This window comes from Microcebus murinus, chromosome 14 (genome assembly GCF_040939455.1).
Source record: "Microcebus murinus isolate Inina chromosome 14, M.murinus_Inina_mat1.0, whole genome shotgun sequence".
Taxonomy (NCBI): Eukaryota; Metazoa; Chordata; class Mammalia; order Primates; family Cheirogaleidae; genus Microcebus; species Microcebus murinus.
Window position 1 is genome coordinate 12,232,431 of NC_134117.1, and position 23,865 is coordinate 12,256,295.

The 23,865-nt window shown below is 47.1% G+C and overlaps 1 protein-coding gene across 1 annotated transcript in view; it reads left to right on the forward strand.

Moving 5' to 3' along the window:
* Positions 1 to 17,379, forward strand: part of LOC105876913 (uncharacterized) — a 31,898-nt gene extending 14,519 nt beyond the window's left edge. The window contains exon 3 of the mRNA XM_076009648.1: positions 15,002 to 17,379. Coding sequence (XP_075865763.1) covers positions 15,002 to 15,139 — 138 coding nt within the window. The 3' untranslated portion in view covers positions 15,140 to 17,379. The remainder of the gene's footprint in view (positions 1 to 15,001) is intronic.
* The last annotated feature ends 6,486 nt before the right edge of the window (positions 17,380 to 23,865 follow it).

A 23,865-nucleotide genomic window follows, 5' to 3' on the forward strand; every position in this document is an offset into this window, starting at 1 on the left:
TAAAATCAGGTATTTATAGTACTTTCAGATCACTTTTTCATTCTACCAATATTGAGCATTTCCCATTTATAAGGAAATCTGCAATTGACCTGTAATTAACAGGGTTAGAAAATGGATTCAGTCATGGTGCTTACCCTTAAGAACTAGTTGGGAAACTAGACAGCTAGTTATTATTTAATATGATAAGTGCCCAAACATAAAATATTCAGGAAAAAAATGCTGACATTATATTCAAATGACATGAGACAAGGAAATATTTCCAGTATTTCTTCCCAAGAAACTCCTGTGGTTGGAGGAAGACTAATATCCCAGGAGATTCTTTAGGGAAAACAGTAAGATATTTCAGTAACTGGTAAGCAGTAAGACTTACCAGACTTAGCGAGGAGGGGGATGGGTGATTGACCCCAGGCCACTAGAAAGAATATAGTGAACAGGAGACAAAAAGTGAACAACTATTTATTAAGTGCTTACTGTGTGTTAGGTAGTTAATTATACTATCACACTGAATTTCCATTATACCCTTCTGGGGGAGGTATCTGTATCCCTCTTTTGCAGATTAAAACATTGGAGCTCACAGAGGTTAAGGAAATTCTCCAGAGACATACACAGAATGTGACACAGCAAAGATTCAAATGTTTTTGTCTGTCTGATTTCCAAGCGAGGACTTCAAGCCTCAACTCATCAGGGGTCAATAACAATGCAAAGTACTGATCTCACACAGTTGTTCTGAAAATAGAATGAGATTAGGGAGTCAAAATGCCTTTGTAAAGTGCAGGCATCAGACAAGCATTAATTGTTAAAATGGTTTGCAGTTATGCCCTCCCCTTTCTGGTCAGTTATTCATTCAAAAATATTTCTTGTGCACACGTGGTAAGCCAGGCTCTGTTCTGAGCACTGAGGATACAGCAGGGGAAAAAGCAGACAAAATCTTTACCCTCCTGGAGCTGACATTCCCCAGCAGGGCAGTCTGCTGGCATGAAGGGAAAGATTGATCAGCCACGTGAGAGAAGCAGCGAGCTTAAGGCTGAACGAATCTATATATATCCACTATATGGGATGTTGAAAAATTGGAAACAACCTAAATGTCCTTTAATGGGGACTGGTAAAAAGAAAATTATGATGTTTCCATACTACAGAAACCTTCTAGCTATTGCAAAGATGGAAGTAGCTCTCTCTCGGTAGTATCTCCAAGACCTATTAAAGGAAGAAAAAAGCAAGTTCCAGAACAATACATAATATGATCCCATTAATGTTTAAAATAAACACCGCTTGTTTCTATTTGTGTGTGTATGTGTATTCACACAGTAATATATGGTTACATGTGTTCACTTAGATGTAAACCCAGAGAAAAGTTCTGGAAAGATATCAAGCTGACAACCGTGTTGCTTCAGGAGAGGAGAGGAAACCAGTGGGGAATTGTGTGAGCTGGGCACGTTTACCACTTTTACTAACTGCCATGTATACTTGATTGTTTAATTTCTGACAATGAGAATGCATTCATGTATTGCTTCTGTAATTAAACAAGCATGTGGGTACAATTTAGTTATTGCAATATGATTATGGACGACAACTGTTACTCTTTTAATCTCCTTTAATGTTGTTTTAATATGTCTGTGAAGATATATATATGCATAGATGGGATGATGCCAAAACAGAAAAGGTAGAATTAAACCATGGTAACCTGGCATGGAAACCTTGCCTCTCCCCACCCTACCTGCAGTTTACAATGAAACATTTTTTAAGAGCATCATGGGATGTTGGCTAGAAATCCTTGATCTCCCAGTTCTGAGGGACATGTAATTATTTCACGGTTAAGTCGCCTCAAGGATCTTTGTGATAGATATGACTTCATTTATGACAGCATCAGGCCTCTTCCGGCAGCAATTGAGCTTTGGCTGGAGCCAATGTGGGGTTCTGGTGTGTGAGGAGTGGCTCCCAACGGGGTCCTCCTGGCTTCCAAACCAAGCCAAGCACGCTGACCTTAGCTCTGGCTGATCTCTGAAAACCTGCTGAATGTATCCCATCCAAATCTCTTCTGTTGTCTCTCTCTGTGACCTTGGCAAGTCTTGGGTCCCCAATGCAGGGAATTGGACTGTATAGCCTAGAATGTCATTTCCAGTCCTAAACTTCTGATCACTATTGTGGTAAGTTGTTACAGGAGACCACCTTCCATGCATTCATTCACATGCACCTGCTATGTGCTGGGGACAGAGCAGCAAGGAGACAAGGTCCCCAGTGTTAAGGAGCTGTTCGTGGTAGAGTCAGATTATTGGGGATATCGAAGCTGGTGAATCTTCTGGAAATTCTGCCAGTTTCTCAGAACTAGACTCAAAACAGAAGTGTGGGGGATCCTCCTCCGCTTCTCTGCAGTCTCTGCCTGTAGATCTTTTGAGTAAAATCAGCCTTCTTCCAGCCCCTTAGCTCTGAACATAAAGCTGGTAGAGCCTTTAGCCATGCTGGGTGGCCTAGATACTAACTTACACCCATGTTAGGGTAGGGATAAAAGAGCTTCAGCATGAGGCCAGTGATGGCCTAAGGTCACAGAAGTTCCAGGAGGACTAGAGATGGGACTTGGGGGTCTTCTGGCCAGTCCACTCATTTGGCAAACTTTGATTGAGCACCTACTGCCTGCCAGGCACCTTGCTAGATGGTAGGAGCACAGGTGCGAATCAATTAACCATAGAGCTTACAGACCAGGGCATTAGTGAGCAGAAACTTCCTAGGCAGGACAATGCCCTCGGTTAGAGAACCCTCAGATCTGTGCTCTTCTCTGGAGGCCCCAGAGAATAATCAGCCCAACCAGTCTTGGTCCCCAAGTAGCAGGAAGCTGCTGGAGGAGGCCCAGATGCCCCAGACACTGAGTCAGGAACTGAGGGTCAGAAGTCAAACTATACTGTGGTAGGAAGCTCCACAGTGCCCAAAGTCAAGGCCAAGCTCAAGCAAGGGGAACTTGCTTCCATGGGCTGTGGATGGGTATTTACCCAGAAGAGCAGAGGCCACATGGCAGGAGCAGAGAATTCATGCCAAGTTGGCCCATCTCCTCTTCTCTCTCCACACTTCCTTGCTGTGCGACCAGGTAAAGGACTCAACCTCTCGAGCCTCAGTTTCTTCTTCTATAAAATGGGAATAATAACAATTATACTTCTTCTTCTTTTCTTGGAGGATGACTCTGAAGATCACACAAGATCACGAGTGGAAAAGTGAATTATAAAGCAGTTTAAGATACAAGCTGATGCTGCTGTACACTTTGAAGCAATGCATCTTCCTGCATTCCACCCCTTGCCCCAAGAAGACCCCTTGGCAGGTCAGCGGTGTGAGGATTCCCAGCGTAGTGAGTGCAGGAGCAGTGTGGGGGTTGAGGTGGGGGGAGGAATCCCTGCCCGCTCAGCACTTGGGGCTGAAGGGATCCACCCAGAGTCCCGTGCAAGGTGAGCCGCTGAGCTGCCACTGCCATGGGCTGAGCAGCCCGTCACTGCTGAGGGTGCAGGTGCCACGCTGAAACCCACTACACCAGTGCCTTGTATGTGGGCGGCTCCCAAGCATGAGTGCCCAGGGCATGCGGTGATCTGCAGCCCCACAGGTGGCTGCAAGTGGCATTTTCAGGGCATTTGTAGGCTCCTTTTCGGGGAGAGGCTGTGCCGTGGTCCTGCAGGCTCCTCAGTAGGAAGAAGAGACTCTTTGGGGCACCAAGAGCCTGAGTATCAGGACACTCAGCTCCTTGTGGCCTTCATGTGCTGTTAACCTTAGGCAAGTCCCCCCACCTCTCTGGGCAGGTTTGTTAGATATGCATTGTTTTTATTATAAAACTGATACATGATCAAAAAAATCCCCTTAAATATGACAGAAAAGGAAAGAGTCAAAAGGAAGGTGCCCCACGCCCTACCCACCATTGACGGTCCGCTATAAAAATTCTTTTAAATATACAGATAGTGATATATGCTTCTTAGACAGAAATTGGGGGTCACAAAGATGTATTGTTCTCCTGCTTGCTCTCTTCTCTTGTTGATACACCTTGGGCTTTCCTTCCGACAATGTGTCTGCTTCATTTGTTCAGTCAACCACAAGTATTCCAGCCTCTTTGGACCACTTCCTGGATTTTACACAGGGTAAATTTCCTGAGATGAAATCACTGGATCAAAGTATTTTTCCATATCCTCAATGTGTTGAATGTCATCATTCCCATTTAGAACTTTGAGAATAGTGAGTGACGATAATATTTTATTGTTCTCATTTTAAGTTGTTTGATTAGTAGTAAGGTTGAGCATCTTTTTATATGTTTAGTGGTTATTTGTATTGTCTTCTCTATAAAAAGCTTGCTCCCAGTTTTTCTATTGAAATGATAGTCTTTCTCTTATCTTAAAATAGCACTTTATATAGTAAAGCTCTTAAATCTATTGCTTTCATAAAAGTTGCATTCTTTTTCCTACTTTGTCATTTGTTTACAGTGTGTGCTTCTCATCCTAAAGACTTAAATATTTATGCAGGCAAAATTGTTTGTTTTTTCCTTTGTGGATTCTGAGATTTATCTCTTTTTAAGAAAGGACTTTCTCATTCTCAAGATTATGGAATTAATATTCTTTACTCTCTTTTATAACTTTTATAATTTTTTTAAAAATGTGTACATCTTTAACACATTTGTAATCTTTTTTTCTGTGAATGTAGTATGGGGTGAAAACTCACTTTTTTCTTCCTTCAAATGGATAACCAATTATTCCACACCATTTATGGAACAATCTAGCTTTGCTCCACTAACAAGAAATACAATCTTTATCACATACCAGATTCCTATATTTTAGTCCATTAACCTCTTTCCTTCCCTTTAGTCTGTTCTGCATTCTATTTTATTTGTTAGCATATTTCATAGTCCTACAACATTGTCATATTGCTTAATTACTCTGACTTTGTAATATCTTTTAAAATCCAATAGGGCAAGCCTCCTCTCATCCTTAATCTTTTAGGAAAATTGTCTGTTCCCATGTATCTATTCTCCTAATAATATGTAGAATCAACTTGCCAGTTAATTTAGTCAGAAATTTTATTGGAATTGTGTAAAATTTACAAACTAATTTGAGAAAGAAATGAAATCTTCACAATATTTAGTCATCCCAACCAGAAACACAGTAATCTATTTAGATTTTCTTTGATGTACTTCATTATTTGCTTCTAAACAGGTCTCAGATATTTCTTACATGAATTACTTAGTGTGTTTTAGTTTTGTGGATGATTTATGCTTTGTTTTGTTTTGTTTTGCTGTAGTGAATGGAATAATTTTTCATTTTATATTTTTTACTTGTTATTATTATTATGAGAAAACTGTTTAGTTTGGGTCTGGGAATCCTTGTGAACTCACTTATTGTTTCTATTAAGTAATCAGTTGAGTCTCTTGGATTTTCCATTTAATAACTGCTTTACTTATTATCAAAGTAAAGCATGGCTAGTATAGAAAATGGAAACATACACAAGGAACAAGACAGAAAGTACCTGTAAAACCTACTCTTCAAAAATAATCACTTTTAACATTTTAATAAATGTTCCTCAAATATATATGTATACAGTTAATAATAGTATCTTAATATATATAACATATATATTATACATATACTAAAGTATACCTATTTTGATGTCTAAGAATTAAGTAGACATATATATATGTATAGCTTTGCAAACAGCAACATAGTATGCATAATGTTTTATAATCCATGTTTCCTACTTATAAACCCTTTCCACATTCTCATATGTTATCATTTTAATGGCTACATTAAATATATGAATTTATTTACACAATCTCCTAAGCTCATTTAGGTTGAGTCTCTTAATATCAGAAATAATTCAGTGGTGAACATCTGATTAGCTACATCTTTGTGAATATGAATAATTATTTCTTTAGGAGAAATTTCTAGAACTGGAAGTTTTAGGTCCAAAGGCATACAACAACCTAAGGCTTTAGTGACAAATGAACAAAATTGCCCTTCAGAAATCATGTGCCAACCTATTCTCCCACCTCCACTTATTAATATATATTTTTACTTTACATCCTACTTTCTTCAGTAAACATTATCTCATACGCATTTTGTAAGTTCTTAAACTCAGTGGCAACATTGCTTTAACGGTAACGGAGTGTTTTGCCAGCCACCAACTCCCAGCAGTCCCTTCTGTTGCCTGGGATAAACCTAAGAGTTCCTGCCTTCCAGCCCAAGGAAACTCAGTCTGGGGCTCATCTTCCAAGGCGGAACTGAAATGGTTAACTCAGCCTCAATCCTTTGCCACCTGTGCTTGGAAAGGTGGCAGTGGGGCTCCAAGAAGTGTTAGTCATTCTAAGAGATCACTACCTACAAGTAGCAGAAGATTCATTTGTGCTTTAAATAAAAATGCCTCTTTTCTGTCATTCTGTATCAGGGAAAGGAGTGTCATGTTTCTCTCCATGAGGTGTTCACCTCGCAAGGAACTCACCTAATTCAGAAACCCTTCCAGCAAGGGGATGGGTTTTTCTAAGCAGCACAGGACTACAAACACATCTGCATTGACAAGTTGCAACTTATATCCTTCTACGGTATTTTCGCTCTTTTGAAAATGTTAATAAAAACTTAATGTGGAAAAAAAACAACTTTTTCCAAATATGTGTACCAATGGGCCCGAGGCGACTCATACTTTCTTATGAAATAAAGTAGGTCACTCACATCAATCACGTTGTCTTAGCACATTTTTTCCAAATTAGGAATTCTCAATCCATCATACCAAGTTATGGCATCCCTTTCCCAAACATTTCCTTTTAATATGCTCTTTAACATGATAAGCAAATCTAATAGAATGCATTAGTGTCACTTTTCAGTGATGGAGTGTTTCCTCCTGTTGCAATCCACAATGAGTTCAGGGAGACGTTTTTACTAGCTCTAACAGCGAGCACTCGTCAAAAATATGACAATAGTCCTGAAGCAGCCAACGTCACACTTAGAAAGATCACCAAGGGTTCCTATCTCACCTCTCCATGTGCCATATATGTAGAAACTCAAAAGATGTATGTGCCCCCGAACAAAAATAATAAATCCAGATTGTGTACGTGAGGGGAGTGTTTAAATGTGGCCTGTCGATCCAGCAGTGTTGCACATGAATACATACTATCCTATATAGATCAAAAGCCTGCACTGGGCTTCCTTTTAAAACCACATTGCTTGCAGAACACTTCCAAATCTCCTAGATCGTGCAGAAAGGGAGGATCCTTGGCTCAATATGTGTGAGATTCTCCAGAACCGATTACCATCTTTTGCAAGTGGCTTTGGACCCTCTGTGAGATGCTTGCTCTGTTTATAACCCACTTGAGATAAATATATTTGCATGTCCATGTATCTGACAACATTTACCTGGCAAAAACAGGGTATTTGTTTCTACTTGGATCTCTGGTTCTTGGACTCATATGTTCAGTGTTAGCACTTGAGTTCCTTTAGGGATTTCTTTGTTTGTTTGGACAGAGTTTTGGAATAAAACCTTTGGGAAAGTTGGGAATAGGAGAGGTTTGTAGAGCACCCAGGAATTCAGATGTTTCAGGCTTTGGGCCACCCAATAGGAAAACATCTGAATGGAAGAGGGAAAGTTCATTTTGTTTTCTGGATCTTTGGTCTGCTGGACTTTCATCTGGACATGTGGGGTCATGTCAACACTGGCGTGGATTGCCCACTCTGCAAACCACATCGCTTGTCCTTCATGTCTTGGGCGATTGGCTATAGCTTCCTGACACTGCATCATTATTGCCTGGAGCTAATGACTGGAGGCTGTGTGTCCCAAGAAACGTCATTAACTCATTCTCAACAAAAATGACTGTGCCAGGGGCAGTGGGGGACACAGAAATGAGGCACAGTTCCTGCCCTGAAGCAGCTTGAAGTCAGGTTTGATATCAAATAGAAGGTGATGGAGAAAAGAAAAGAAGTGCCCAGACAGATCAGAGCAGGGAGAGGTGGCTGCCAGGTAGGGCTGGATATGATAGAGATTTAGGAGAAGATGACCTTTGAACCAGACCCCTGGGACTAGGTTTTGGATGCATGCAGGTGGGGCAGGGCATTCTACAGAGCGGGCTGGAGGGGCGGACATGGGAAAGCACACAGGGGAGGGGGCGTGACAGACACTTCAGGCCCAGTGGAAGGCAGGCTGCATAAAGAGAGGCAGGAGAAGAAATCAGGGTAGGGAGGTCCAAGAAAGTGTGCATGGAGCCTTGAATGCCAAGCCAAGGAGAAAAGCCTCTAAGGAGTGCTCCCCCTCCCATGCCTCCCAAATTGTTCCGGTCACATCAACACATTTATTTGCCTGCAATAAGAAGATTATTAGGGGGACAATATTTATGTTGCTGCATTCAAACTCCTTCAGTTTTCTATCTGTTTTATATTTCTACACATAAGCAAATGCTATAGTAATTAAGCGTTTTCCATTGCCACAGTTTGGAGCGTGCTCTTGGAAATTCCTGCTGGGCTCAAAACCATCACTCGCAGAGGTTTAGGATTCTCCCAAGTTTTATTGTTTTCCATGAGTTGGTTAAAATTTATAGAAGCTGCCACTTTCCCTCTGGCCCGTGCCCCAGTGGGGACTAAGCAATGAAGGACTTTGGGTGCGTTGGTAGTAGCATCACTCTTTTGCTCAACAAGTATTTATTGAGCAACTACTAGGTGCCCAATACTGCTCTAAGTGTTGGGGATGACGTGTGTAAACAAGACAGGCAGGGTCCCCGCTTTCATGGAGTTGACTTTCTGGTGGGAAACACAAAAGGTGAGCAAGATAATTTCAGAGAGTTATAAGGAAAATAAAGGAAATAAGCAGAGAGACACGACAGAGGGCAACTGGAGGCAGGAAGGCCACACAGAGAAGGTGGTCAGAGGGGGTCTGAAGACCAGGGAGGAGAAGGAGCCAGTGAGATGCAGAGCTGGGGCGAAGCCCAGCAAGCAGAGCACACAGCAAGTGCCAACGCGTGGTGATCTGGAAGAAGCCACAAAGCCACGGGGGATGAGGACAGACGGGGCAGGAGCCAAGTGGGAATTTGAGGGGCAAAGGGAAGCCCCTGCAGGGTTTTAAGCAGGGCAGTGACTGGGCTATGAGTGTTGGGGTACCCGTTTTAGAGCCGCCACTAGCCGCCATCTGCTCCGGCCTTCCCGTTGCCGACTTCCCCGCAAAGTCAAAACGAGTGCTCCGAGTGCATCAGCTTTTATTTTTACAACAATCTTTGTACCCAAACCACCGTAGCATTTTTAATAACAAACTGGCAGGGAGTCAGACATCTGTACTTGAAAAAAAGCCCAAGCCAAATATTTCTAAATGTTTTATATTTACTTGTAACATTAGAATAACCATGAGGTTGCTTTTTGCATAATCGGAACCATTCTCATTAGGGTTCCACAGATCTCCTCCTTCCCGGGCCTGGGTGGTGGTTTTCATTAGGGCATTGACATTGATCTGACGGGAGTGAATCTCTCCTTGAACGTTTGTGGAAAAAAGGGGAAGAAGTTGAGAGAAGCCAGGGCAAGCCAGGAAAATAAGAACTCTGGGAAGATAGGCATCAGATTGGCCCTGGGGTGGCATGGAAAGAGTCCAGACTTCGAAGTCCAGCAGAGCTGGGCTCGAGGTCCACTGGTGACCTTGGGTAAGTCACTCAACCTCTCTGAGCTTCAGTTCACCCATAAGCAAAATGGGGACAATAACAGAACCTAGTTCTGAGGCCTACCTGAAATAACATAGGTAAAGAAGCCTGGTGCAAGGGTGTTTTCTAGTTGCCTTCACCCCGAATCAGCATTTAACATCCAAGATTGAGACAGCACCCATATAGATTTATATCTGTTTCTAAAGTCAAACTGCAAGATTTAACAAATATACAGGACACCCAGTTAAAAGTGAACTTCAGGTAAACCATGAATCATTATTTAGGATGTGTCCCATGCAATATTTGGAACATACTAATAGTAAACAAGGATTTGTTGTTTATCTGCAATGTAAATTTAACTGGGCATCCTTTAGTGTATCTGGAAACCCTATTCTAAAGGTTAAATGATCCTAAGAACATTAAGAAAGAGTGTGTTTTTTTTTTGTTTTTTTTTTTTGGCTGGGCACAGTGGCTCACACCTGTAATCCTAGCACTCTGGGAGGCCGAAGCGGGAGGATCGCTGAAGGTCAGGAGTTTGAAGAAAGAGTGTTTTTTGAGACCCAGTCCAGTCTTTGTCCACTAAACTGAGCACGTGTGTCAGAAGCAGTTTACTGTCCTTGTCAAGACTGTGCCTAGAACAGACCTGGCTATAGTAGGTGCTCAACAAAGATGTATTGAATGAGCAGTGAAAAGACAGTGAGACCTTGTCATAAGTCAGTTGGATTTGGTAGGTGTATACAGTGTAGACGCACCTTCCAGATCAAGCATCCCCCTTACCTGAGGTAGGTGAAAAGACAGATCCCACCCACTACCCCAGCCCCCTCTCCCCAATCCCAGAATAAACCTGGAATCCAAAAGGAGGCTGGCTTCAGCCACCTGCAGCCACTAAGGAGCCAGGTCTGTGCAATTTACATCTCAGCCCCTGCCCCATAACAACATAGGCTGCAAGAACATTTCCCACCAACTCTTGGCATACTTTGTTTTATTGAAAAGGAAGATAAAACTTCCAAGCAGAGTCCACTCTTTTCCTCCGCTTCTTTCCGGCACACAGGAGACACCTGGGCCCGGGAGAAGCTGCTAGGGGAAGGGAAGGTCAGGTGTGGCCCCTTCTTAGCCTCCCAGGCCGGCAAACATTTACATTTCCGGGGAAGTCGTGAGTGAGCTCGGAGGACTTCCCCAGGAATCCAGGCTGGGCTCGTAAAGAAACGATCCCAACATCAAGAAAAGAAGCCGGCCAGTAAATTCCACGTTAGTTCATTTTCTAAGACTTCTGAATGTGTTTTGAATTTTCTCTAAATTAAGATAATCATAAAAGGTTAAGATATTTAAACAGAGCGCCACCTGATCCCAGGGCTTGATTTGTATGCTTAATTAGTTCCCCAACATATGGTTCAGAGCTTCTTATAAAAACAGGGTAATGACTTGAGGTGTATTTGGGTATTAGATTGAATGATGTTAAAGGGACATTCAGACCCATCTCAAAGGCCTTAACCTGCCCTTGATCTGTGCTGGAAGCTTTTGCTGACATCTGTTTCAAAGAGATATCAAAAAAACTTTCCAGTGGCCTCATGATAAAACAAAAATCCATACGGAGATAGCTATCAGGCATTAAAATACTTAGGATTCAGCATTGCCTGAGGAATGTGTGGCCCTAGAATATAAGTGGCGGGGCGGGGCGGGGGGGGGGGTGAGGAGGGGCTCAGACACTCTGGGAACTGCTGAGAGTGCAGCGCCTTGGCTCAATATGGAGAGGGAGCAGATGGGTCACAAATGTCCCCAGGGCCCTTTGTTCTTTTGTGTGTTTCAGTTCCTGATAATAAATCAGGTGCTCCTGAGTATGGAACATAATTCAGGTCACCATGAGTCGTGTCCTCAGCTCCCTGGGAGCCCCAGGCCTCCCCCACCCCAGCACCCTGCCCCGGGAAGGCACCTTCCGAGACTCTGCTCAGTCGGAGTGAGGTGTCGCGCTGACTCATCCCCACTCCCTGGCCCGACTGTGTGATGTGTCCCCCGCCAACCCCTGCCACATCCACAGTGAAGGGGTTTGTGTATATATGAGATGTTTTTAAAGCGTGTGCTAGTCTGGGTAATGCAATTTCCAGACAAGCTCCCTCCCCAACTTTCAAGCCGATTTGTGTCCCCAAATCTTTCTTACACAGGCACTGGGGGATCCATCCTATTTGTGAAAATTTGGGCCACTGTGGGAAATGGCTGCCCATTAAGCACATCATCATCATCTCAGCGTAAAACAGGCCCCAGAGGGGATCGGCCCATCCCTTTGACTTTCATACACCTTCTCCCCAAACTGGTTCATTCACCCACATACCCCCCATCCCCTCACCAAGCACTCATCGAGCACCCCTTGCGTGTGGAGTATGCGGTGCTGTGGGAAAAGCGAGCTGTTTTAGGTGTCTCTCTGCCCTCCAGAAGCGCCCAGGGGCGGGAGAGGGAGACGGCAGACACAGGAAGCGAGTTCTCGAGGGGCAGGAGCAACATGAGCCGGCAACTGTGGGCGGGAGAGGTCACTGCAGGCAGACTGGTCAGCTTCGCAGACCACACGGCTTTGCCCGGGCTCTGAATGGCACACCCATTGGGACAATGGTCACTAAGGGTGACAGGCAGGACACTGCAGGTGGAGGAATGGCCTGAACAAAGGCCCAGAGAAAGGAAACCACCGTGTGGTCCAAGAATAGCCTGTTGCTTTCCAGGTTACGAACAGCAGACACATCCCCGCTCATCTGCCCCTCAAACACCCTCGTGCAGTCAACGAGGCGGGTGTAATTATTTCCATGTTACAAATAAGATGACCAAGGTGCACAGAGGTTGTGTGCGTTTCCCAAGGCTTCGCAGCTCAGACGCAGTGGAACCCAGATTCAAACTCCAGACTCAGACTTCCCAGGTCCACACAAGGCTGAGAAGTTAAGGCAAAGATTAGATTGCAGAGGGTCTTAAATAAAGACTGAGGAGGTGGCTATTTCCTCTGCAGTCACTGGGATCGTGGAGGATTTGGGGCAGGGCTGGAAGATCCATTAGGCAGCTGTGAGCAGAAAGGGGCTGGAGGTCAGGAAGATGAAAGAAGGCACTATGGTAGACCCTCAAAGGTCATTCCAGCCAGACTGGGCCAGGGGCCAGAGAACAGGGGAGGAGAACATGAGTGCAAGGGAGGGGAGTCAGGCTCCTGTCATGCAGGAGGCAGGAAGAGGCTCCAAGAACCATTGCAGCTGTGCGTCCAAAGAGCTAATTCCTCCCAAAGCCAGCTGAGACTTTCGCATCAATGACAGCTCCAGTTTCCAGTGATTCCAATGAGCCAGGTGCTTCTTCGTTTAGGCCCCATAACTATAAAGTGGCTGTTCTTATTCTCTCCATCTTACAGATGAGCAAACTGAGGTGCAGAGTAGCTAAGGAACTTAACAATGGTTACCCAGGAAGGAAATGGTTTCAACTGAGATGTGAGCAAGTGTTCCCACCCAGAGCCTGAACTCCTGACCCCTACCTACACCTGCCCACGTTAGGGCTTACAAGCCACCCAGGTGGCCAGGGAGAGGGGAGCTCCCCAATGTGCACCAAAGTGCCTTTGCCTAGCCCCTGGCCTGCAAAACCTCCCCAGTCTGGCCCAAAGTTACCTTTTCCCTTCACTACCTCCCCCTGTGCCGCAGAGGGATCCCCCCTGCGACAGCCCAGCACGCAGGAGGCCAGATCCAGGTTCCGATAGAGAGAGCGCACGAGGCCCTGCACGCTGGAGACCCATCCTGGGGCGTCACAGCAGGAGACCTCAAAGCTGGGCCAAGCCGAGTGGGACTAACATCAAAGCCAGCGGGGGGTGGCACAGCAACAAGGAACAGAAGTGAGCAGGGACAAGGCTGGTCCCGTATCATTCCTGCAGCTGTGTCGATGGGCTGGGGCCTCTTTGAAGGTCTAGGACACTCCAACCCAGGGTGCAAGGCAGAGGCCCCGGACCCCAGCCATGCCAGGACCCCTTCCTCTCCTGGGGTTCCCATGCCAGGGGCTAGGGGCCAACAGAAGGGGAGTTGAGAAGTTGCCTGTGTCTAAACGAGAGTTTAGTCTCCCAGTCCCGCTGCTGTGGCCTCTCCCCCCAGGAACCCCTTCCTCTTGGCAGCATCTTTGGGCCCCGTGTCCACATCCCCACTCTCTGGCATTGCTGCCTTCCTTTCCCACGTGAGTATGGACGCACGTGGCTTGCTTACTTACACTCTTCATGGCTCAGGGGTAGCACCACGCACGTTGTAGAATTTCCAGAAATCTTTGAGACCCTCCTAATGAAGAGACACGTCCTTTGTGCGGCCCTAGGTCCACGAAAGCACTCGGGGCACATTCCCCCACAGGCAGGATGGCACACAGCGTGGGAAGGGCACTGTCCAGGGAGCCCAGACCCAGAGTGCTAGCCTGGCTTTGCCACTGACTTCCTGAGCACCCCAAGACAGACCTCATCACCTCATTTCACCCATTTATGGCCCTAAAGAAAGGCTACCGGATCCCAAGTTCCCACAGAGCTCTGACCTGCCAAGTGTAGGCATAAATCACACTTCCTCATCCTTCACCTTGCCCCTTGAAAGGTGATCAAACGCTGGGATTCCTCATCTTTGCCTGCTGACCCTCTCTTGGTCAGGCTTTAGCTTTGGGTCACCTCCTCCGGGAAGCCTTCCCTGACCTCCTGCTATAGCAGCCCCCTGCCATCTCCTGGGCAGTCTCTACCATGTCACCCTGTTTGTCCTTTCCATCTGACCTTTTCCTGTTTGGGTATTTCCTCACTTTCTTATTAGCTGTCCCCCTGGATAGGGTGTAAGGTCCAGAACAGGAGGGAGTCTGCCTGAGCTCGCCTCTGCTGCTCCTTGCTCTGTCTCAGAGCCCAGGAGGGTGCCTGTAACAGGAGGTGCTCAACCGACATGCATCGAATGAATGAATGACCCGTGAGCACTTTTCTGTGCTGTTAGACATTCTACAATAATCGTGGCTATAACGGTTTCGTAATAGTCTATCCAACGTGTGAGTGCCTCTAAATATATTAAGCCAGTCTGCACTGTGGAACATTTTCATTGTTTCCATGGGTAACTATCATGTATTAAGTGCCTAAGAGGGTGGCTCTTGTTTCCCTATTTTGCTGTCTCCCACGGTAAGCATGACGGCTCCACGGGAACCGGGACCGTCTCTGTCCTGTATGTCACTGTCCCCAGTGCCAAGCACAGGGCCTGGCACACAGGTTCTGTTCAAAGGTATATATTAGATAAATTTATTAAACTGAATAAAGCAAAGGGCTTGCCTCTCCTTGAGGAGCGTTGTTCTTCCCTACGGTTCGACATTTTAAAAGTTGTTTGTCTACCAAGCAAAAGCACTTATAATGTTCTAATTGCTCTCCTATTTTCAAAGGTTAATTCTGCAGTCCTGTCATTCGAGCAGCTTCTGACCACCACGAGAGAATTAGCGGCACCACGTCCAGCTGACACCATTCCAGATCCCTGCAAAGGAAGGCGGCACGTCGGCCAGCCCACGTGCCCTTGGGAGTAACTGCACCCTTCCATTAGACTCTTAGGAATTGCAAACATGCTCAGGAACCCACAGAACAATCAGCCAACCTGGAGCCCCGGGACCCCTGGACTGGTGCCTCCTCACTCACCCCCGCCAGAGGTGCCAGCGCCAGCCACAGCCCGGTCACAGCGCGCTTCCAGGCAGCTGGCTGAACGAGCACAGGACCGCCAGCCTGTAAAGAAAGTCTGGTGAATGCTGTTAGATCACGTCCACGTCAATGTGTTTCCGTAGTGTTAGTAACACCTCCGCGCGGTCCCTTTGCTCTCTCCGAAGGCTTCCCACAGGCAGCATCGTCTTGGGAGGTACTGTCCTCCTTCTTCAGGAGGAAGAAAGAGCAGATACCACGGAGGCCAAGAAAGATGGCATGACGTGTTCAAGGTCAGCCTGCAAGGTGGGGTGAAGAGGCCGGGACTGGAGCCTAGTTACGCACACAAGGCTTCAGCTAGAGGCTGCAGACAAGGGCTATGTTTCACCGAGGGCCTGTCCAGAAATTAGGAGCAGAGCAACTCCGTATAGTTGAGCAGGTTGTGCACTGCACCAGGGCACCCCAGCCAAAGGGGTGCCAATTGCATCTTGGACGTCATCGATTTGTATATTTATTACATGTCTCCAGATTGCAATAAAGGATCTCTTCTAATAAAATCAGTATATTATAACTATTTTCCAACAAGCAGAAGTAACATGTCTTATGGAAGAGGCCTCTTTTTCTGATGTACAGCAACTCTAAGAAAACCACTCATATTTGGGAAGGCTGAGCTTGTCTGGGCAGAAAGAGACAGCAAGAGTGATCTAACTGTGCCTTCAGAAATTCAGCTGCCCTAATGGCAGAGGAATCTGGGGAGGGAGCATGCATGATCACGAAAGGTATCTCCAAATCAAAAGACAGAAGGCAGACAACCTGAGAGACAAATGGGCCAAGGGCATGATCCATCAACTCACAAAAGAAGAAAATGGCCAATACATGCATGAAGGTTGGTTGAGGACATTTATCACTGTTCAGCCTGCACAATGTCCCAGCGCCTATCCTCATGACCCCAGGTGACCTTACAAGGCACAGCCTTTCTCCCATTGCAAGTTGCCATGAAGGGGAAGCAGGGCCCCCTTCCCACTATGGAAGTCCAAGAGGCCACTTTCTCCCTCTCCACACTCCTATGGCCACAGAGAGCCAGGCCTAGGAGTGTCCTTGACTGACCGAATGACCTTTCCCAGGCCCAGAGGTGGAGGAAGAGATGGACGCATGTGAGGAAAGATGGGAGGTGATAGACCTCAGCTCAGGCTAGAAGCCCAAGATCAAGCTGTCATCAGGGTAGGTTCCTTCTAGAGGAGAATCTGCTCCATGCCTCTCTCCTAGCTACTGGTGGTTGCTGGCAATCCTTGGTGTCCTTTGTCTTGTGGCAGCTTGACCTCAGTCTCCACTTCCATTTTCCCATGGCATTCTCCTGTCTGTGTCTCTGCTTCCAAATTTCCCTCTTCCTAGAAGAACCCTAATCATTAGATTCGAGGCCACCCTAATCCAGTACAACCTCATCTTAACTTGATTACATCTCCAAAGACCATATTTCCTAGTAAGGGCCCATCCACAGGCTCCAGTGAACGTGAATTTGGGGGCAGTGCTATTCGACCAAGTGTCTCCAGCCCCAGAGAGAGGAAGGAGCTATGTCGATGCTTCAGTCTGAGGGGGACAAGAATGGAGGTGACGGTGAGGTCCTTCTCCAGCCATTGTGCTGTGAGCTTGAGCTTGGGATTCTAGAACTGAAGACCCTTGGAATAGAAAGGACAAGTTCCAGTCTGTGGGAGATGGCCTTAGAATGGTCCAGTCTGGCTTACCCTGCCAACGATGAGATTTGGGCCATTATCGTGCACTCTGAAGGTTTTTGCTTAAAGGACATTCAGAGGTCGCACCTACCATTTTCTCATCTCATAGATGAAAACGCTGTAGTCCAAGGAAATTATTTTCCTTAAGTTGCACAGTTGGTGAGTGGCCAGCCTCTTGACCCTACCCTGTACCCTTCATACTTGATCATCTATCTTAAATATTAATTCTTTTTTTTAAGACAGGGTCTTTCTCTGTTGCCCAGACTGGAGTACAGTGGCTCAATCATAGCTCACTGTAACCTCCAATTCCTGGGCTCAAGCAACTTCCTGCCTCAGCCTCCCAAGTAGCTGAGACTACAAATGCCCACCACCGCATCCAGCTATTTTTTTTTTTTTTTTTTTTTTTTTTTGCACAGATTGGGTCTCATGATGTTGCGCAGGCTGGTCTTGAACTCCTGGACTCAACCGATCCTCCTGCCTCAGCTTCCCAAAGGGCTGGAATTACAGTCATGAGCCACCTCGCCCAGCCCTTGAAGGTGAAGCTTCTATCTCTTCTAGCAGATGGAGAAACTGAGGCCAAATTTGGATCCAGACATGTTTTGGTTTTTTTTTTAATCTGAGTGTCTGTAGGTGGAGTGAGCATTCTCCAGTTGTCAATGGTTCCATCATGCCGTTATCATAACCACACTCACTTAAAAAAAAATGAGATGTTTTCTTTTTTTACAGTTTATTGAGATATAATTCATATACCATATAAGTCATACATTTAAAATGTATAATTCAGTGGTTTTGGGTATATTCACAGATGAGTATAACCATAACCACAGTCCATTCTAGAACATTTCTGTCATCTCAAAAAGAAACCCCATCTCCCACCACCCCCAACAGCCCAAAGCAGCCACTACTCTACTTTTCATCTCTACAGATTTGCTTATTCTAGACATTTCATGTAAATGAAACCATATATGTGGCCTTTTGTGCCTAGCTTCTTTCATTCAACCTGTGTACCAGGTTCACCCAAATTATAGTGTGTATCAGGATTTTACTCCTTTTTATTGGTGAATAATATTCCATTGTATGGATAGACCAAACTTTATTTATCCATTTGTCAGTTGATGGACATTTTGGAAGATAATGACTTCTTTTTTCTTTTCTTCTTTTTTTTTGTAGAGACAGGATCTCACTATATTGCCTGGGCTAGTCTCGAACTCCTGGCCTCAAACAATCCTCCCACCTTGGCCTTCCGAAGTGCTAAGATTACAGGCATGAGCCACTGCATCAGGCCTGGGATATAGTGCTTTCTTGATACCATGTGCCAGTCCCTGTTCCAAGTGCTTTATCTCATTTAATCCTAACAAGAACCTTATGAGGTAGGCACTATAGTTACCCCTATTTTACAGAGAAGAAAACTGAAGCACAGAGATGTTATCTAACCCAAGGTCACACAGCTCACAGCTAGTGATATCTGCTTGGCCACTGAGTTTGTTTGTAATTCCCAGTGGCACACAATCCTCTTTGTATAAGTGTCTTCAGGGACAACTCATACCCATCCCAGCCCGCTTATTTATCCCTAAGCGGAGTCCAGAATGGCACACAAAGGACCTGCTGGCTTTATTACCACCCTCCAGCTTGGCTCCTTCTCTGCACTGTCCAGTCACCCCCTCAGTCAGGCACATTCCAGAAAACCCCTTCTGCAGTGTAAGCACTTTCATTCAACAAATGATGATTGGTCAACAAACCCCTTCAAGGGGTGTTACATGGGCCCTATAAAATCCTCATTATTCGGACCTCACTAGTTCAATATTTGCGATCTTTCCAAGAGGCTGTGCTGGGCTAGAGTGGGATTCGGTCAGCAACCTTTTCTTCTTAGGTAGTGGAGATTCGTGGTATAAACAGGATTAAACAGCCATGTTTAAACAAAGTGTGTTTAGGGCTCCTCAAAATAGCAGAAGCTCCCAGGAGCACCCAGCCGCTGAGATGCAGGGGCGCCCAATTCCTGTCTGGTCTTTAAGTAGGTCCCCCGGTGACCCAGCAGGCGACCTTGCTAAATGGGATAGTGAAAACACTCTTACTACCCAAAGGGACCATGACCGCCTCCCTTCAAAATCTTTTGCATTTCAGACTCACCCTCTGATTCTCTGAGCCAAAGTCCGAGTACTCAGTTTCATTTTTCTATGGAAAAGCTTTTTTCCCGCCAATCAGATATTCAGCAAAACGAGGCAGTGAGCCTCAAAATCAGCCTGGCGCCACAGCAGCCTGAGAAACAGTGAAGATTAGGTCCCAGCAAGGGACCCGCAGGACAGGGGCTCTGGAGGGAACTTCTGAACTTGGAGCCTCCTTCCTCCTTCCACAAAATCCTGTTATTCTTTCCACAGAGAAATTCCGCCCAGCTGAAAAGTCTGGGGCCCCGGGTGAACAGGGTGACAGCCCTGCAGCCAGACCAGCCCTCGATACCTTAAGCCTATTCAGTCCTGGCCGCCTTTGATCTAGGCATTTCCTGTGGCAAGCGAGAGAGTGGGGAGTGTCCACCAGTCCCAGCATTTCCAGAGTGACAGCTTCCACTTCTTTCTAGAATCTTAGGCCCCAGATTGTAACAGATTGAGGGCTCAGGCTGCCCCACCCCATCCCGGTTTGGGGCTTAATTATTTTAAAGTAAGATTTCAGTCGTCTCCAGCCTTCCAGAGGATGGGTGCCTTTTATCCTGTCTGCAGAGAAGCTTCAGTGACATTCTCTCGCAGGGAGTGGGTGAGAGCAGAGACAGAGCAAAATACAGGGGTTCGTGACCCACTGCACCCTGGCTTCAAGCGGCCCCACAGGTGTGAGAGCAAAATCTATCAGGCAGGGAAAGCCATTGATCTGTGGCTGGGCACTGACCTCCTGACTGGTCTTGTAGCTGACTTGTCCTATCCGAGCCCCTGTTTCTCCCTCCCCAAAATGAAAGATTCCACAGGAAGGGACTGCAAACTGCTTTCCACTCATTTGCTAATTCTGACCTCGTGGTGAGGATTTTCAGGGTGAGCAGGAGAGAGAGCTGGGATCAATTAGCAATGTCTGCCATGAGCACGGGAAAGAGAACAGTGGCACATTTACTTGGCATGTTTTGCCGCTGCTGCCACCGATATCCTCTTTGGCTCAGATCTTGTATGACTTTTTGATTTCCTCTCACCCGTGCTGTTTTCTTTGCCTTCCCTGAGGACCTATTTCAGAGGCTGTTCCCACCCACCAGGAATTGGCAGTGGCTTACGGGTAATCGCTTGGAGGGCCAGGCCATGTAAGTTCGAGACAACCAAGGCCAGAGGAGACCAGAGCTCTCCTTGAGACCAGAAATAAGCCCAAAGGAGTTTTTCTAGGGTCAACAACAGAACGGAAAGGGGGAAGCACAGCCTACGTGGATGAAATGCAAGATGCAGCCTCCGTTCACCTGGCTTAGGCATAGAAAACTGAGAAAGCAAAATAGCATCTGAAAAAAAGAATTTTGAGCCGAGGCCTGCTGGGCGTGGAGTGGTCTCCGTGTCTATGAAGCAGAGATGATAGCAGTACCCCCCCCCCACCCCGGGTTGTCATGGCGACGCAGTGAGCCGTGCACACACAGAGCTCAGCACAGTGCCTGGCACTGTAATCGATGCCTAATCGCAGCGATCCAGCGGCTCACGGTCCTGCTCTCCCTCCGGGCACCTTCTCCAGGCGCACTCTCTGGTGGCGCTGGGCCTGAGGATCTGAACTCTGTTCTGAAACCAGCCCCGGCGGGGCGGGAGCTCGCTGTCTCACCGCCGAGGCCCCGAGTTCGCCAGTTCCAATAACACGATTAGTCATTTTTCATTCCTGAGATGTCTGCCCATGGGTGGGTGCGTGTGTGCGTGCGCGGGTGTGCGCGCGCCTTTCAGGGAAGGGGAAAATCCATATTCTCTCTCTTCTGACCAAATTAATCAAATAAATCTTCTGTAAGGAGCTGCTAAATGAATCACAGATGGCTCTGCCCCTTTACAGGTTGCAGAAAGCACCCGTTACAGTTCTTTTAATTTATCAGAGGAAAAAAGATGCCCTCGTGTGCCCCTTCCCTCTCGCAGTAATAATCAGAACCAGTCTATTTTCCAAGGGTCCGAGACTCATTTTCAAAAAATGTGTATCAATAGATGTAACAGCGGGAAGATTGTTTTGCCAAGCCCCAGCCTCCAGCGCGGCGAAGGTGCCCTGGCTGCGGAGAGCGTTTATAAAACCACATTTAATAAAAGAGAGTGTTATATTAAGTATGTTTGCTAGTGTATTTAAGCATATGGTTTCCATATCAGGCTGAAAGATGCCAAACACATGCTTTACCTTCTTTCTAACCTTTCCAAGGGGTGATGGGATGGGAGGATTTTTTTTTTTTTTTTAGACGTTGAGTGTGTTGTTTTGTTTTGCTTTTGCAACTCTGGCTCACGTGGAAGAGCGCCGATGGACGTTCAGAAAGCATGTGAAGACTCTGCCTTTTCTACTGATGCGATTAGCCCAGGAAACTTGCCCGCTGACTTTCTCCAACTGTCCCAACATTCTCCCAGAGCCCCTTTGCCGAGGTGCGAGCGCTGGCTGACTTTACAGTGTGAATCAATTTCAGCTGCAAAGAACTTGAGCTCCTGGATTTTAGACATGAACCCTTTGGTAAAAGCAAGAGCTCCAAGGATGGCTGCCTGGCTTTGTGTCCATGAGTCCCTGTTTACAGTGAACCCTCTGACTATTTATCTCTTTGTATTTGGACTGAGCACTGGGGATGTTGTCTTTTTCCTGCAGGTCAGAGGCAATTGGCTGTGGCCCCGCAGGCGTGGGGTCCCTGGGAAGGCGGCTAGAATGGGCCTCCACGGCCCCCCACCATAAAACAATCTAAACAATCCCCATATTCTGAGACAATCCCGGAAGCCGAAATGCCATACCTAGGAAAGGGATTGGGCGGGAGCATCTGCAGCGAGGCCGCCCAGCCCACCCCCCACACCAGCCCAAGCAGATTTGCCTGAGCGAGTTATAAATCTACTGGTACCATTTCTTTTTCGTCACTTGCCTAATCCTGTGCCCTTCGTTTCATGTGCTGTAATTATTAACATCTGCTTTCTGAGCCCGGACCGCATGGAGTTTGCAAAGGCAGTTTTCAGTGCAGAACAATGGTGACAGCTGTTTCATTTAGCCTAGGGCCAGCACTTCCTGTTCTGTCTGCATCTGCCCTTCTGTGTCCAATTTCTGTTTCAGGGTTTTGTGTTTTGTTTTCTATTTTTTTTCCCCTTCATCTGACCTTGCTATATGTTTAAGATGAATTTCTAACTTAGCACTCCAGCTAGGATTTCTAGCACATATGCTTATTAGATTGGCGACAGCCAGAGAAAGACAGGAGAAAGCGCAGATTGGCCCCAGCAGCTAACACGGTGGAAGGCAGGGACAGAAGGGAGGGCTGCCCGGGGACCCGGGCACCAGGCTCCAAGGCGGGGACTCGAGTGACCTCTCTGGAACTTAGACACAGGAAAGACAAGCCCAGCACATCTGTCCTTCGGCCTGGGGTCGTCTCCATGGCTTACTTGATAAGGGGTCATCCAAATATCCCAGCGAAGGATCCACGTGTCTGTGGGTGGCCACCAACACACCGGGGCTCTTCTTCTTTGGGAACCAAGCAAGCTAGTCAGATGGGGCACAATTCGAAGTCTCGAGATTCATTTTTTCCCCACAATTCACCAGCAATGTGATAAATATCCCCAAAAATTTGCACAGGGAGGTCCAGGGAATGGACAGGAGAAAAAGGAGCCCAGCTTTGGACGATCTGCCAGGACCCCTTCGGCCTGTGTGTGTCCGCATGGGACCAGAGAAGGGAGACCACAGCCCACATCTGCCCTGCATCCACCCTCCCGGCCCGACTCCCTCTGATCCGGCTCGGGGTCCCCGGCTCAGCTGGCACACAGATGTTGCCTTATTATCTGAGACCCCACCAGGAGCACCGGGTTAGAGACCTCGAGATTTGTGAAAGCTGCCCTCAGGCATCGCTGGCTATTTCTTGCCAAATAGGGCAAAAGCCCGTCTCTGAGTGGATGAGACCCCGCAGGAAGGTGTAAGTGTCCCGCGGATTCACAGAGCAGAGTCCGGCCGGGCGGGAGGTGCCACTCCTGACATCGGGTGTGCGGAGTTGAGGGACCTTTCCCGGGGTCTCTGGGGGTCAGGACGGCAGAGACCTGGAGATCTGCGGGTCGCTGGTTAGTTCCCTTAACAGATGGAGAAACTGAGCCTCGGAGGGAGGGAGGGAGGGATTGACTGTCCCATGGCTGTAGCTTGGTCAAGCTTGATTCTGCCCAGAGAGAGGCACGTGAAGACAGATCGGTGGCAGTTCTGGGAGCTTGAGGCATTTTTGCCACACTATGAAGTCTCTCCATCAATCCTAGTCCCTGTACTCCCTTCTAAGTGGCTCACATGAAAATAACTCGAGGCCCCCCTCCCAGAAGGGAAGATGAGGCAGGTCAGGGAGGCCCCACCCAGGGTCAGTGCTGAGGCCTGTGCCACACGGGGGCTCTGTGGCTCCCAAGAGCAGAGTGAGTGCTGAGCTGACACCTGGGGTCACCGAGGCTCCAGACAGGTGGCTGGGGGCTGTGTCCCCGAGAGTGGAGGAGGCAGAAGAGGGACATGCACCTAGAGGGTGGGTGTGCAGAGCTGGCAAAGCCCCGGACCCAAAGGGACCCTCAACTCTCCAGCCCTTGACTTGAGCCTGATGCAGGCAGGCAGAGGTGCCCCAGGGACGTTCTCTAAGCTCCAAACCCGAGGAGGAGCAGTGACTGCAGCCCAGGCCTGCGCCCCTCCACCTGCAGAGAGCTGCTCCATCTTCTCTGTCTCTTCCGCACCTGCCCCCAAGGCCTGTCCCTCCCCCTGCAGGCCCCCTCCCCCTC